We start from the raw sequence: 15,876 nt of genomic DNA, 5'->3' as shown, positions 1-15,876 counted from the left end.
CACAGTGGGCTTTCTTCCCTATGCCTTTTCAGCCCCTGTGAGAACTCTGGGTCCAGTATGGGAGAATGACAGGCTTACAAAGACTAGAGAGTTCTCAGATAGCTGTCTTGCCAAACCTTCCTACCTCTCGCCACAGAGGATCTACCCAAGTCTTCAACCTCAGGTCCCCTGAAGCAAGAAGATTGTTGAGGACGAGAGACACTGCCAGGGTGGGGAAAGAGGGCAGCAGGGGGTCAGGGACTTGGCTCTGGCATGGCGCCAACATGGACCGGGCTTTGAGTCCTCAGTCATGGGTGGGGAGATTGATCACAGGATCCTGCTTGATAGGTTGGGAGGAGCCGGCTTCTGCCATCTGGGCCTCCTGTTCTCTCTTTGAGATTCTCCATCAGTATTTTGCAAAGAGTTCTTCCTCTCATCTGTCTGGAATCTCATCTGCTCTGGTTTCAGCCCATTCTGTCCATGTTTTCCTCCTGATCTGGGGATCAGATTTCTGCATCTAGTGGCTTATTTGTTTACTTATTTATCAGGCTTCAAACTGGAATGGTTAGTCCATAAATTACAGGGAAGTGGGGAGAGGTGGGGAGGGCAGGCCTGTGTCATCCAGCATCCCTGCGCCCCGGGTCAGATCTCCCACTGACCCTGGGAATGCTTCTACCCCCCACCCCTGATGAGCTCAGCCCCCTTTGGCTGGATGCAGTGACAGGCTGACCAAGGCAGACTCACGGGGCTTAGCTGCTGCCATTTATCAAGAATCTAATTCTCCAATTGATCACGAATGGGTGAAATTAGATCTCCAAAATGAACCCCTTGTAATTTGCCAGCCTTCAGTTTCCCTTCCAGCATGTGGGGAAGACATCTCTGCTTTTCTTCTCCAGGGCTTGCGGCTCATTTTTGCAGATGGTTCTCGCATCATCTTTCGACTGAGCGGCACTGGGAGTGCAGGGGCCACCGTTCGACTATATATCGACAGCTATGAGAAGGACATTGCCAAGATCTACCAGGACCCCCAGGTAATGCCCAAGCCTTGTGCCCAGGCTACTTCTTTCTGTTGGAGGGAATGATAGAGGTTGCGCTGAGTCTGTGTCATCACAACCCATTTCTCAAATGACCAAACACGTGTGCTCACTTTTCTCCATGTCTCCTTCAGTACATCCTAACAGCAGTCCTAGCTAACAGTTACGTCAGTACTTGCTATTTGCCATGCTCTGTTCTAAACCCATTACCCAACTGGATTGATTCATTTAAGTCTCAAATGAGGTAGACGCTATTATTACCCCTACTACAGATAAAGAAACAGGCAGAGAAAGGTTAAGTGGCAGTTAATAGGGTTACATGCCCAGTAAGCAGCAGATTCAGGACAACTAATCTTCAAATCAGCCCCTCCTCCAATGTTCTGATCTGTCACTGGTCATTTGCCACTTTGCTTGGTCTCATTGCCTGTTCTGGCAGAGCACACGCTAGGTGGTGGGGCGGACAGTTTCATGACCCAGAAATAAAGGTCTTTATGGAAGAACCTGCAGACTTGCAGCCTGGTGGTTTGGGCTCCCAACCCTACCTGAAGAGTCTCCAGAAGTATGTCAGAGTGAGGAGGGACTCTGGGGCCAGGGGTGGGGCAGAGAACTTGGAGGACAGCCACCTAAGGGGAGGAGCCAAGCGGGGGCGGGGGGGCACTGGCACACAGGGGACTTTCACCTCATTTGTTCCTCATGCACTGGTCTTGACAAATGCTCCCCCAACCAGAGTTCCATAGCCAAAATTTTTAGGAAGTGCTGTGGTACATTAAGCCCTTCCTTACATAATACACAGTGTGCCTTAAGGGCTCTGAGAAAGCTTATGGTGAAAACACCTGTTTAAGTGGCATCTCACCATGCTTATTTTTCCACAAAGCCTTTTTTCCTCTGACACCTAATTAAAATCCTAGGAAGCTCATTTGGAAAACCTTGGCATAGCGGTTTTGAGCATAAGTTTTGGAGTTAGAAAGATCTTGTTTTAAATTCAGTTCTTGCCGCCTGAGTAGCTGTGTGTCTGTGGGCAAGTTATTTCAGTGCTCTGAGCTTTGGTTTCCTGGTAGAATCCTACCTGCCTCATAGGGTCATTATAGTGATTTAAGGAGGTGAGGGATGCAAAATTATAAATACTGTGCCTGGCACATAGGATCAGCTTTTGAGAAACCGTGGCTCTGATAGTTGTTGTTATTACAAAAGGAGGGAGGTGAGAAGATGCTTCACTTTTATATTTTTTACAGTGGCCAGACTCCAGTTTCAATCACTGCCAGATCTCTGTTGTGCTATAGGTATCCCTAAAACTTAACAGAGGCAATGGTGTCTGTATTGTAGACCCACAGAATGACAGAGCAAAAGGAAAGGAAGAAGGAAATTGTTTTCTTTGTCTTAATACCTGACACATGGTCGGTACAAAGAATGAATGAAAGATCAGTTTCTTTGAACCATAGTCTTCAGGGGGTAGGAGGGAAGTGGGAGGGAGGTGGGAGGCTCTGAAGGGTATAAGGTGCTCACAATACCTAGGTGTACCACTGTTCCAGCCAGGAGATGCCTTCCTTAATCTGGAGCTGCTGGGCATCAGCCTCAACACTTTCTGGGACTGTGGGAGCCCCAGGGGGAATGGCAAGTAGTGTGGTCAGCATGTGAAGTTGCTTCTGTTGCCTTCACCCAGGAATAATGAGTTGGTGGAAATTAAGATTAGGGAAAGCAACAGTAGGCAGTAGGAAATGAACTACTGTTGGCTCTGCCCTTGAGTCATTTGATGAAATCGCTTCATCTTTTTGGATATCAGTTTCCTCATCTGTAAAATGGGCAGTTTAGCTAGATAAATATATTTTTTAATTTAAAAAATATTGAATAATATTTATATTTATAAATAATATTTATAAGATATTTATATTATTCTGTAACAGTAAAATTCTCTTCTCCCTCTGCCACCCCCCCCCCACAAGTGAGAGGTAGATGGGAGGGTAGTGTTGTTGCATTTTGAAAAGATCTCTTTGGGTACAGTGTAGGAAACAAATTAGAGGATGCAGAAATGGAAGCAGAAGCACCATTGTTCCAGGTAAGAAAGAGAACATTGATTTAGAAAGATCTGTGGCCCTGGGAGAGGTGGAGAGAAATGGCGGCCATTGAAAGATACTTAGAAGGTAAAAGTCACATAGGCTTCCTGATAGATTGGAGAAGGGGAATGTGGGAGAAGAAGGGGTCAAGAGTAACTCTTAGCTGTTCATTGGCTTTATTTGATGGACTGTGGTGTTAAGTCATTGAGATAGGGATGCTGGAAGCAGGTTTTAGGGGAAAGACACATCTTTGTGCTTAGACTTGCAGAGTCTTTGGGATGTGGGAGTAGGGAGTAGGCCGTCAGACTTGTGGGTCTTGGAGGTAATCTGAGGGCTGGAGCTAGGGATCTGTGTCTAGAGAAAGTAATGGAAAAGTTTCTCCTTGTGTCTCCCTCAGGTCATGTTGGCTCCCCTTATTTCCATTGCTCTGAAGGTGTCCCAACTCCAAGAAAGGACGGGACGCACTGCACCCACTGTTATCACCTAAGAAGACAGGCCAGATGCAGTACGTCCCTCCACCCCGGACCCTCCAAGTCATCTGATTGAAGAGCACGGACAGAAGCAAAGCGTATTCACCCAGGCTTTTTAGGATTCGTTTTTTCCACTAACCAGTTGTTGATGAATGGCACATTAGTGCGACACTGCCATTTGTGGGAAAGAGGAAAAGAGGACCCAGGGGCTTATGCTAATGCCACCTCCTTTTTGTGCCCTTAGGCCCTGCTGCTGTGTGGGTATTTGTCTCCCTAGCACCAGCTTCTGTTGACTACAATGTGAGATGGAGGTTGAGCATCAGCTAGTGAGGCCATTTCTCATCCTTAGGATGTACCAACGACAGGACACTGCAGCTTTTGTTCTCTTCCGTGAATTCTTTCCCCATTAACTGTTTACATGTGATCCAGCAAAATGCAATTTCTGGTGCCTTCTCTCCAGTCAGTTCTTTCCTCAGAGTGAGACGTACTTGTCTACAGATTTCTGCCGTGGTTTGCAACATAGTCCCAGTCACACAAATATTTTGGGATATTAAAGCAAAATAAGCTACTCTTTCTTGATGTCTTTTTTTTTTCTTAACAGCAAAATGCTCTTTCAATTTCAGAAAGAAAATAGATTTCTTTTTAAAAATTTGTTTAAAGTTTTTTTTTTTAATGTTTGTTTATTTTTGAGAGAGAGACAGAATGCCAACGGGGGAGGGGCAGAGACAGAGGGAGACACAGAATCCGAAGCAGGCTCCAGGCTCTGAGCTGTCAGCACAGAGCCCGAGGCAGGTCTCGAACTCACAAGCTGCGAGATCATGACCTGAGCCAAAGTCGGACGCTCAACTGACTGAGCCACCCAGGTGCCCCAATAGATTTCTTTTTTAAAGGAAGGTGTTGTATTTTGTTTTGATGTCCTAGCTAGAAAACAAAATATTCTGTGTGCTATATTTGAAATCCTTGAAATGCTCGAAAACTGGAATTTCAGATCTTAGCAGGGTCAACTGAGCCCCGGATCCATCGGAAGTGGGTAAAATAAACTTGACATGGTTAATTTGGATGAAGGAAAGCAAAATTTTCAGGAGATCTTGAATTTTTTTTTTTTAACGTTTTATTTATTTTTGAGACAGGGAGAGACAGAGCATGAAGAGGGGAACGTCAGAGAGAGGGAGACACAAAATCCGAAACAGGCTCCAGGCTCTGAGCTGTCAGCACAGAGCCTGATTTGAGGCTTGAACTCACGGACCGAGAGATCACGACCTGAGGTGAAGTCGGCCGCTCAACCAACTGAGCCACCCAGGCTCCCCTTCAGGAGATCTTAAATAGCAAAGCACTGCCGTGTGCTTTATGGTGTTGAGATGCCGTAATGCCTATTGAGGGGCTAGAAGTAGAGCTCTCAGAATACGTCAGTAGGATTACTGGCATTTGGCTGGATATTTTAAGCCCACTGGCATCTTCCTCATCTTAAAACACATATATTTAATCCATAAGTAAAATGTGATAGTTAAAAGCATAGGCTTGGGAGCCAGCAGACCTGAGTTTGAATCCCACTGGAGACTTTGAGTCACTTTTGAATATCATTCTCTGTATCTTTAAAATTAGGATGAAGGGGCGCCTGGCTGGCTCAGTTGGTAGAGTTGCGACTTTTGATCTCAGTGTGGTGAGTTTAAGCTGTACATTGGGCGTCGAACCTACTTAAAAAAATTATTAAAAAAAAAATTGTTGAGGGGCGCCTGGGTGGCGCAGTCGGTTAAGTGTCCGACTTCAGCCAGGTCACGATCTCGCGGTCCGTGAGTTCGAGCCCCGCGTCAGGCTCTGGGCTGATGGCTCGGAGCCTGGAGCCTGTTTCCGATTCTGTGTCTCCCTCTCTCTCTGCCCCTCCCCCGTTCATGCTCTGTCTCTCTCTGTCCCAAAAATAAATAAAAAACGTTGAAAAAAAAAAAAATTGTTGAGATGAAAGTAGTTCCAACTTTATAGGGTCATTGAGAACATTCAGTGAGTGGACCTGGGAAAAGCAGTGGGCACTTTATCTAGTTCATGGTAAGTTGTCCAGCAAGTGGGAACTGGGATTACGCTTATACTATTGTTTCTAGATTATCAAGTATCAGAAAAACAAAAGTCGTAACACTAATACTTGTGATGCATTTATGCTTTGCAGGGCATTTCCACAAAGTCACCTTACCATACAGACTATTCCAGAGAGGCAGCCCAGCTCTGCACCCCTCCCTGACCCAGAGTGGACTCCCCCTGTTCCAGGTGACAGGGTCTCCATCTGGGGTGAGATTTCCAGTGTTGCCATTTAGCAACAGGGTCTAGTCCAGCAGATGGAACTGAGCTTTCACCCAGATGTGAGGAAGAGGAGTATTTGTCGAACAAATGCCAGCCATTATTCTGAGTGTTTTGTGTATATTTTTTTACATGCTGCCAATCACTCTATGAGGTAGATGCTCTGGATATCCCCATTTTACAGATGAAGTCTAGTTACTTGCCCAATGTCTCACTGCTGGATGGCAGTGACATGCCCCCAGTCCGTGAAGCTCAGCCCTGCCTGGTTTGCCAGTGTTTTGTATTGCCCCTTCTATTGACTCGCTGCTTCTAACAGGTGAAAGAAAGGTTTTTTGCACTTGCACAAATGCCCCTGTATTTTATTTATTAAAGGGTCATACCGTGAGCGTTCAGTGCCAGAAAGTTCGTTTTGCCATTGTTGTCTTCGCCCTCCTTTTGGCCCTGGGATCTTGATACTTGGGTATATTAGTCAGCCAGGAGATATGTATTGACCCACATTGAGTGTGAGATGCCATGGGAAGGGAGGAATGTGTGACACACAGTTGCTACGCTCCAGCTGCCTGTGAGACTAGCAAAGGGAATGAAGTCAGCACAAGTAGAAGACTGAACAGGATAAATGCCTTACGAGTTGTGTAGGCAATACCTGATGTTAGACTCCAGATTTTCTGAGCACCTGTTCAGTTTCAGATGTTGGGCTACAAGCTTTCCAGTAACCCTGCAAGCAAGACGTTATTATTCCGGTTCTAGAATTCAGATAACTGAAGCAGAACAGAAGCTCAAGTCATTTGCCCCTGGTTTCCAGCTACATGTGATGGAAGTGGAATTTTGACCGGGAATCTCATTTACTTTCCATGACCTTTTTTCTGCCTCTCCATCTGTTGAATCAGCTGCAGACACTCCCAGGTCTGGGCCCCTAGAATGGCTTTATAAATTTCCTCCTCATCCCTGATCATAATTCAGCTGTTTTCCCTGACCCCACGTGGCTACGGGTTTGGGAGTTAAAAGCTCAGGGGAGGAAGAAGGAGGTGACTGGAGCCATGGAGCAGTGGGGGTGAGCATGGGTGAGGGCCACCTTTCCTCCCTCTGTGGCTTCCAGAGAGACACCCCAACACATGTGCCCACCAGGAATGCTAGGGGATGGGACCCTGAGAGGCTGGCCAGCGGCCTGCTGCCAAGCTTCCCCGCCTGCCAGGATTGATGTGGTCTGTGAGTCAGGCCTTTTTTCTCTGGGGTGTGGTGAGGATTACAGTGAGAAAATTGGGTTGGAACTGTTTGGGGCTGAACTCTGAAATTTCACTTTCCCCCTCCCTCTTGACATTTCTGCTTTCACTTTGGAGAAGCAGATTTCAGGTCAGGGATGTTCCCCAGGTCCAGAAAATGGCCAGGCATACAGGGGATGGGCCTTGCCTCAGAGAATGAAAACAAAGGCTAAGCTCACTGTGTTTTGGGGGAGGCCAGGCCTTGGGGCCTTGGTCCTTCTGCTTCCTCTGCCTCGGAGTTCATCCATGCTGCATTCTTCTGCGTTTCTTGTTCATCTACTAGACAAATATTGGCCTTACTGTGTAAGAATCCTTTAGAAAACATATTACAAAGTGTAGGAGACATACCCCTCATGTTTTCATGTTCTGAACTCCCAGCAAGAGTAATGATGTGAGTAATGTCAACCGTTATGCTTGGAGTCACTGCATCTCGCCTGAATTACAGTGGAGATTCCCTCATGGCCTCTGGCCTTCATTCTTACCCCTTCTGATCCATTCCCCTCGCCATCAGCTAAGTGCTCTTTCAAATGTAAAGTCCAAGTGCCTGTGTGTGTCACCAATAAGGCCAGGCGTCCTGCCTGTGGCCTACCCCACCAACTCCTTGTCCTCTGCTCTCGGCCTTATGGCTGGTACTTCAGCCGTATAGAACCACCCGTGTTTCTCTGGAAGTCCTGTGCTCTGATGGCTCCATGTCTCTGTAGCTGCTCTTCGGTCTGCCTGCATCCCTTTTCCCCTCCATCCCACCCTCCACGATATCCCCCCAACTCCTGCTTGTTCCTTAGATACTGTCTTCTCCAAGAACCTTTCCCTGAGCCTCCAAAGTCTGGTTTGAGCACTTTTTCAGGTATTCCTGTAGAACCCTCCTCACAGCACTTACCATGCCCTATATTAATAGCCTGTTTACTTCCCATTTCTCCCACTGCCCTGCAAGCTCCTGGGGACTGGCTTTTCGTCAGTATTAACCCAGGATCTTGCCCTATGCCCACCACATAGTAAAAGTTCAGTGAACAGTTTCTGGAAAGAGTGAATGGAATCTAGTCGCGTGGCAGAATGCGACTTTTGCTGTGACCCCCCCTGTGTCCACCCAGCCCATGGAGTACGAGTAGCTTCATTTTGCAGGTGACAAGTTAGTTGACCAACTTTCACAGCTTGTGAATGTTCTTCTAACCAAGAAATCTTTCATAATAAAGCATTAGAGGTTGAAAGGGAGACAGCACCCAGGCCAGAGGGTCAGGGTGGCTACTGGCAGCAGATGGGAGATACACGTGTCATGGTCACTTTGAGTAAAACTTAATTTGAATGTTAAAAAGTATTTTATCTCTCCTTGCTACAAACGTTAATTGGGGGTATAGTTGGGGAAGAGTTCTACCAAATTAGCCTGAATATAGAAAGGAGTTATTTTTCTTCAAGGAGTAGAGTCAACAAAGGCAGCCCCAGGCCCTGAAGACCGCCTCTGAGCAGATTCACGGAAAGAAAGCCATGACAGGCAAGGTGGGTACACCAGCCCCGGGCCTCACACCATTGGCACACACAGCATGTACCTGGGGAAGAGTGAGAGGCTCTTCTTGGTTCCTATTATGAGAGCAAGACACATTCTTACGGTTTGGCATGTCATTACACAAAAGGAGTGAGGTCACTGCCAGCAAGACTGTGTCTCATGTCTGTCTGCTTGTCCTGGGGACCTTTTGAGGGTTTTGGTTTGGTTTTTCACCACATGTAGACTCTACCTAGATCTATTAAGCTGGATTTGTGGGTGTGGGCTAATAACTATTTTCCAAAAAGCATGTCTTCTGTGATTCAGAGGGCTGCTGTCCAGCCGACAGAAAAGCCAGTTAAGAGTAGCGATCTGTTTGCTTTTCACGACAGTGTTATTTTGTAAAAGTTCTGTCTCCGTTCCTTTCTGACTTCATTTTTCATACTGTGATTAAAAGGGCTATTATTATCCCAGATAAAGAGATGGAAACTCTGGGAGCTTACAGGGCCTTACAGAGTCTCACAAACACGACGAGGGAGAAGGCAGACTGCCATGTCCATCCTTTGGGTGTTTGGGATTCTTTTTCCAGTTTACCATTGTTGTATAACAAAGCATCCCAAAATCTAGTGGCGGTAAACTTTTGCACAATCTTACTATGCTCGTGGATTCTGTGGGTCAGGAAATCAGGGCACTGTGGAAAAAGCTTGTCTGATCTGCAGTGTCTGGACCCTCACTGAGAAGACTGGAACAGCTGGGGAATAACTCACATGCCCAGGGGATGGCATCATCTGGAGGCTCCCAGACACTGGGAACTATTGACTGCTTCTCCGGCTCATGACTTCTTTAACCGTGAGTTTCTCACAGCACGGCGCTAGCTTCTAAAAGGGAGCTTCCCAAGAGCAAGTGTACTGAGAAAGTCAGGCAGAAGCTATATTTTCCTTTCCCACCTGGCTGTGGAAGACATGTAGCATCACTTCTGCTATATCCTACTGGTTGTGACCAACTCGGGCCAGCCCAGATTCAAGGGCAGGGGAGTTACATCCTACCTATTCTTGCGGGGGGTGGGGGTGGCAAGGTCATTTACAACAGAACATGTGCAACAGGAGCTCTTGTAGGCATCTTTGGAAAATACAATCTGTCACAATTTTCAGATTTTCTTCCAGTGAATATACCATTCTGAGTCATGTGAGTATGAAAATGAGTTTAATTTAGAAATTATTGTCACCAGGAGCATCCATCACTTACCTGAGTATAGACACGTGTTACCATCTCACATTCTGATACCCATGGAAGACATGACAAATTGATTGCAGCACCGTTCCTACTAAACTCAGGGCTCCAGATACCATCTCACGTTCCCATACCCATGACAGACATGACAAATTGATTGCAGCACTGATTCTACTAAGCTCAGGGCTCCAGATACCATCTCACGTTCCCATACCCATGACAGACATGACAAGTTGATTGCAGCACTGATTCTACTAAGCTCAGGGCTCCAGAAAACTCAACACAATACACTAGACAAGAAATAGTCAGAAACCACAATTGCACTGTGTGTTAACTAAAGTTTAAATTTAAAGGGGGAAAATTACTGAAAAATATTAATCACTTCAGTGGGGATATGAATGAAAACTTATTTGCTACTTGGGAATCTTCTTACTTTCTTACCTTTACAATGTTTAACAAACACTTCACCTAGGGTGTGGAAGCCTATAGAACAGCCGGTCTGTAAATTGATGAAAAATATGTTCACAATATGGAGAAAATTAGTGATTACTGTTAAATGAGATAAATCACAATTGATTTCAGAAACAGCCTAAACCATACTAATAAAATAATTTTAGTGGTATTTTTAAACTAAGAAGTGGACTAGAGGTTGATTTCACTATCTTAAGGTCATGGTCCCAGCTTTTTTCTGCATTTTGACTCTTCCCATCTGCCACTTTGCTGCCTTGGCTGTAACAGTCCCCCATATGTGACTTCATGAATTCTAAAGTTTGTATAGCACTTTTCCAAGCACTTCAACTCACTGTCTCATTTAATCTTCACAGCTGTGCTGTGTAACAGATTTGCAGTGAACACGACATTTAGCAATCAGATTCTTTGTCCCAAATCATACAGATTACTACTACAAATAACGTATATTGATCACCTTTTAGGTACCAGATACCTTTAATCACTTTATATACACCTTGTCATTTAATCCTTATCCCTACCTGAAAGATGGGAATTATTAGCTCCGTCTTACAAATGAGCAAATGGAGACTGTATGAGATTAAGTAATTTGCCTGAGTTTGAAATTAGCAAGTGGTAGAACTGAGATTTGAACCTGAGTTGATCAGACTATAAAGTCCAGGTAAAACCTAGAGCTAGAACCAAGGCCTTGGTTATTTCCATTGAAAAATAAATTTATTTTTTCAGATTATTATTTTTTTTTAATGATGGTTTGGGCAAGATAAACATAATAAAATTTTATTACACTTTGATAATAATGTTTTCTACTGATCGATGGTAGTGGTAGAGACACATATATGCACAACTTATAGTTGGGAAGAGGTCAATGCCCAAGTTCAGGGGTCCTAAGTGTCCTCAGTAGATCACCCCTTGCGATGTGGTTGATTTATGGAAGAAAGACTCGGGAGCTTGCCACATCTCCACATCTCCCTGAATCAGTCTGGTACTGGTTATTCTGTGGGGAAAGTGCTTGGCATCGTAAGAACAGCTCCTCTCAGAACCCCTGAATTCAGGTTTATGTTCCTGTCTGTATGCTCAAGGCAGATTTTCTTTTCTATCATTTAGCAATTTCCAGAGAAAAAAGGATTACCTTCAAAATGACTCTTTGGTGGTGGGGGTGGGGGGAATGGGTGGGAAGAGGACCTCTGACAACAGTGACCAGGGATTCCCGCTCCTGGGTCCAGTATGACTCTGAACCAGAGTGGCCCATCGTGAGTATTTGTGGAATAATGATTCTCACCACCCTCACTCCTGTCCTGCAGTGAAAGAATGTCCTGACTTCCATAGCAAGGGGACAATGTTCAGCCCAGCTAGCTCCTCCCCAGCCTCCCTTTCCAGGTTTATCTCCAATTACAATCCATTTCTTCATCCTCCCATCTTCATAGTTTCCCAAATATCTCATATTTTTCCACATTGGCCCGACTTTGCACACGCTGTTACATCTGTTGGAAAATTTTTCCTTATTGTACCCCAGTGTGGTCTGCTGTGCCCCATTCCTCTTCTAAGAGAAACCAGCTTCTGATGGGGGAGAGGGTACGACCACACTTTGTACCATGAGCCACCATCACATTTCCTGGCCACAGCTGATTAGACCAGGGGTGAGCACCTGACTCAAGGGCAGCCAATCCTCGAGTCAGCAACCTATCACATGACCTGTGGCTTGGTTCAAAAGGATGAGCTAGAGTAATCAGGATTTCTATTGAGAATTTGAGGTAAGAAAAGAACAAATTTGCTTTATCTGCCTAGCCAGGAGTAAGTCTCTTCTGGGTGACCACAATACTTCATACCTCCTTACAGTAATGTCTCAGCGAGAAAAATGGTGTCTTGCATTGTATTCCCAAAGTCTGGTTCAATGCCTGGTGCATGGAAGAGACTCGGTAAATATGTAGTGAGTCCATAAACTCAAGCAAGAAAAATTCACATTTCTTTATTACCTCAGTGCAATTTAAATCTGGCTCTGACCCTTATTTCAGTAGGCTGCCAGGATTTTTTTTTTAATTGCACACTTTTCATGTAATTTTTATTCCCTTTTTCTACATGAAAAAGCAGAGGTGCAGAGAGTTTAGGTAATTTGCTTGAGGTCACAGTTGTAATAAGTGACACATCTCAGCTAAAACATAGTAAGTCAAGTCCTTGCTTTTCATCACTACCTCTCAGATTTCATCTCCATCATTGTGATGCACCGATGAATGAATAAAATGCTCTGTGGACCTAAGACTCCTTGCCACCATCAGTTGGTCCCTCTCTTTCTCATGTTTCTTCAGCACTTATTTCATTCATATTTAATCTATCCACACCTTTTGCAGAGAACTTCCTGCAGTGTAATAATTAGAGCTAACAATGGGTACTTGCCTTATGCTACCTTCTGTCCCAGGGAATATAAGAGAAAAATTGACTAAATATGGTTGAAAATTTCATATTTTGAAATACTAATTCAAGGTGCTGTTAGTTCAAGAAGGCATTATTTTTTAAAGCCCAGATGCTTTCCTCCTTTTGAAAAATTTAACTTCAGAGTAAAATTTTCCAGATCATCAGGTCAAGCCTTTGCTTGCTTTTCTTTGGAAGTTAGAGCTTAAGTTATGGAGTGGTATAGGTTTCAAAGCTCTGGATATTTCCCATTAGATCACATTAAGTGCGATGTGACATACCTAAGCAATATGTTTATAAAAGTTTTTTTTTTTTTTCTTTAAATGGATCTTACTCTTGTCATTTTCTGCTTGGCGATTTGGAAGTTTTTTGTAATACAGCACATTAAAATCACACTGGTAAAGAGTCTTCTGGTCCCAAATGGTGATGTAAGAAGACCCTGGGGGGACAGGAAAAAAACCATGGTTTAAAATGGCAACTAGAATATAAAGGTACCATCCTTAGAACCCAAAAGCCAAGGAGCTGCTAGAACTCTCTCTTGGTCAGAGGGGCTGGCAAGTGCCATGGTTTACATTCCCTTTGACCTTGATAGATGGGAGTAGGGACTGGGCACAATTGCCAGCCTGCTTCCTCAGGATACCTCTTTAGTGTATAGCTCTAGCCATCTTGCCAAAGTGACACAGCTGCAAAGAACCCTGAACATTCCAGACCAACACCATTTCAGCTCCAGACAGCTTTCTAGGGTGTCTCTGGAGTGGAGTGCTCCAGGTTAATGCTTGCTTCAACTCCAGCTGCCTCACCAGGGCACCCCCTGTGTAGAGTACCCTAGGAACCCCCAGCCATTCCTGGCTCGGTTCCAGCGGTCCTGTTAGGTGCCCCCTGCATGGAACCCCCTGGGGTATCTCACTGCACTTACTTAAGCTTCAGCTCTCCTGCCAAGACACTCTTTCTACTGAAAGCCCTGAGACCACTTCAGGCCCACCCCCACTAAAGCCCCAGCTATCCCACCAGGGCAGCCCCACATGGAGTGTCGTAGAACTCCCAGCCCACTCCAGCCACAGCTCCAGCCACCAGGCTTACACAGTCTACACTGGGGGTGACCATACACAAGACCATTCATTCAAGGTTATGAGAAGTAGCAGTTCTGCCTAATTCATAGAAACAAACACAGAAAGTCAAGCAAAATGAGGAGACAGAGGAATATTTTCCAAAGAACAAGACAAAACCTCAGAAAAGAAAAAGAACTAGATGAAACTGAGATAAGCAATATACCTGATGAAGAGTTTAAAGTAATGATCATAAAGATACTCATTGGGCTGGAGAGAGGAGTGGAAGAACCCAATGAGAACTTCAACAAAGAGAAAATATAAAAAAACATCAATCAGAGTTAAAGAATACAATAACTGAAATGAGAAGTACACTAGAGGGAATCAGTAGTAGATTATGGATACAGAAGCATGGATCAGTGATGTGGAAGACAGGGTTGGTGGAAAGTACACAAGCTGAGCAGCAAACGAATAAAGGAATTTTTAAAAATGAGGATGGGTCAGGGATCTCTTGGACAATGTTGAGCAAACAAACATTCATATTATAGGGGTCCCAGAAGGAGAAGAGAAAGAGAAAGGGGCAGAAAACATATTTGAAGACATAATAGCTGAAAACTTCCCTAAGCTGGGAAAGGAAACAGACATCCAGATGAACCCATGGAGGCTCACACCGTGACACCCAATAATTAAAGTGTCAAAGGTTAAAGATAAAGAGAATTTTAAAAGCAGAATGAGAGAAGTGAACAGTTATGTACAAGGGAACCCCCATGAGATTATCAGCTGATGTCTCAGCAGAAACTTTGCAGGCCAGAAGGGAGTAGCATGATATATTCAACCAAGAATACTCCACCTGGCCAGGCTATCTTTCAGATTTGAAGGAGAGCAGAAGTTTCCAGACAAAAGTTAAAGGAGTTCATCATCACTAGCCTGGCCTTACATGAAATGTAAAGGGACTTCTTTAAATGGGAAATGAAAGGCCATAATTAGAAGTAAGAAAATTACAATTAAAAGATGTAAAATACGACAATATATACATAAAATGTGGAGGAGGGTAATAAAAAAAGTTCTTTTAGAATGTGTTCACACTTAAGTGGCCATCAGCTTAATATAGATGTAAGCTGTATGCTTAGGATGTTATATAAACCTCATGGTCACTATTAGCCCCAAGCTTATAACAGATACACAGTAAGTAAAGAGAATGAAAGCCAAACATAATACTAGAAAGTCATCAGTCATAAGGAAGAGAGCAAGAGAAGAAGAAAGGAACAGAGAAGAACTACAAAAACAACTGGAAAACAATGAACACAATGGCAATAAGTACATACCTGTAAATAATTGCTTTAAATGTAAATGGTCTAAATGCTCCTAAGAGACACAGGGTGGCAGAATGGATAAAAACCCAAGATCCATTTACATGCTGCCTGTAGGAGACTCACTTCAGATGTAAAGAAACATACAGACTAGAAGAGAGAGGATGGGGAGAGATCTCCCATTCCAGGGGAAGTAATAAAATTGCACCGATATAGTCAGCATGGTGAGTGAGTTATTTTCCTCAGTGTTCCATTAGATGATTATTATTATCCCCTTTTTACTGATGAGGAAACCGAGGCCCAGAGAGGTTGTATAACTTGTCCAAGGTCCAGTAGCTTTAAGCGGCAGGCAGTCAGACTCTAGAGTGTTGTTTTTAAAAATTGAGTTATAACTCACATTCCATGAAATTCACTCTTTCAGAGTGTATAATTCATTGGTTTCCAGTGTGTTCATAAGGTTGTGCAGAGGGTGAACTGTTACCATTGTCCAATTGTAGAACACCTTCTTTCCCTCTAAAACAACCTGGTAACTACTGGCAGTCTCACTCCATTCCCTCCAGCCCCTAGCAACCACAAATCTACTTTCTGTTTCAATGGATTTGCCTGATCTAAGAATTTCATATAAATAGAATTGTATGATATGTGGCCTTTTGTGTTCTTAGAGCTCTTAACCCAAAGCAAATGCCCCTAGACCACAAGATCCTCCAGTGTGAAGGCTATTTTGTTCATTTATGTCGCTATGGTGCTCTGAATCCACTTTGCTTTTAAATGAATGATTGAATGCACAAATGAATTATGAAATAAATATATGTAAATGCTAAAAAAAACTCAGAGTCTGATGTTTGCCAAGTTCCCACTATGGG

At 44.2% G+C, this 15,876-nt stretch overlaps 1 protein-coding gene across 2 annotated transcripts in view; it reads left to right on the top strand.

The window, feature by feature from the left end:
* The window catches only part of PGM1 (phosphoglucomutase 1), a 62,383-nt gene extending 58,281 nt beyond the window's left edge, over positions 1-4,102 (top strand). For both annotated transcript variants that reach the window (XM_049617054.1, XM_049617056.1), the window contains exons 10-11: positions 876-1,010; positions 3,462-4,102. In XM_049617054.1, the coding sequence (XP_049473011.1) occupies positions 876-1,010; positions 3,462-3,551 (225 nt within the window). In that variant the 3' untranslated portion in view covers positions 3,552-4,102. The remainder of the gene's footprint in view (positions 1-875; positions 1,011-3,461) is intronic.
* Positions 4,103-15,876: the final 11,774 nt, after the last annotated feature.

Source organism: Panthera uncia (genome assembly GCF_023721935.1).
Source record: "Panthera uncia isolate 11264 chromosome C1 unlocalized genomic scaffold, Puncia_PCG_1.0 HiC_scaffold_4, whole genome shotgun sequence".
Lineage (NCBI taxonomy): Eukaryota > Metazoa > Chordata > Mammalia > Carnivora > Felidae > Panthera > Panthera uncia.
The sequence above is the reverse complement of the archived record's forward strand: the minus strand, read 5'-3'. Positions and strand labels throughout refer to the sequence as shown.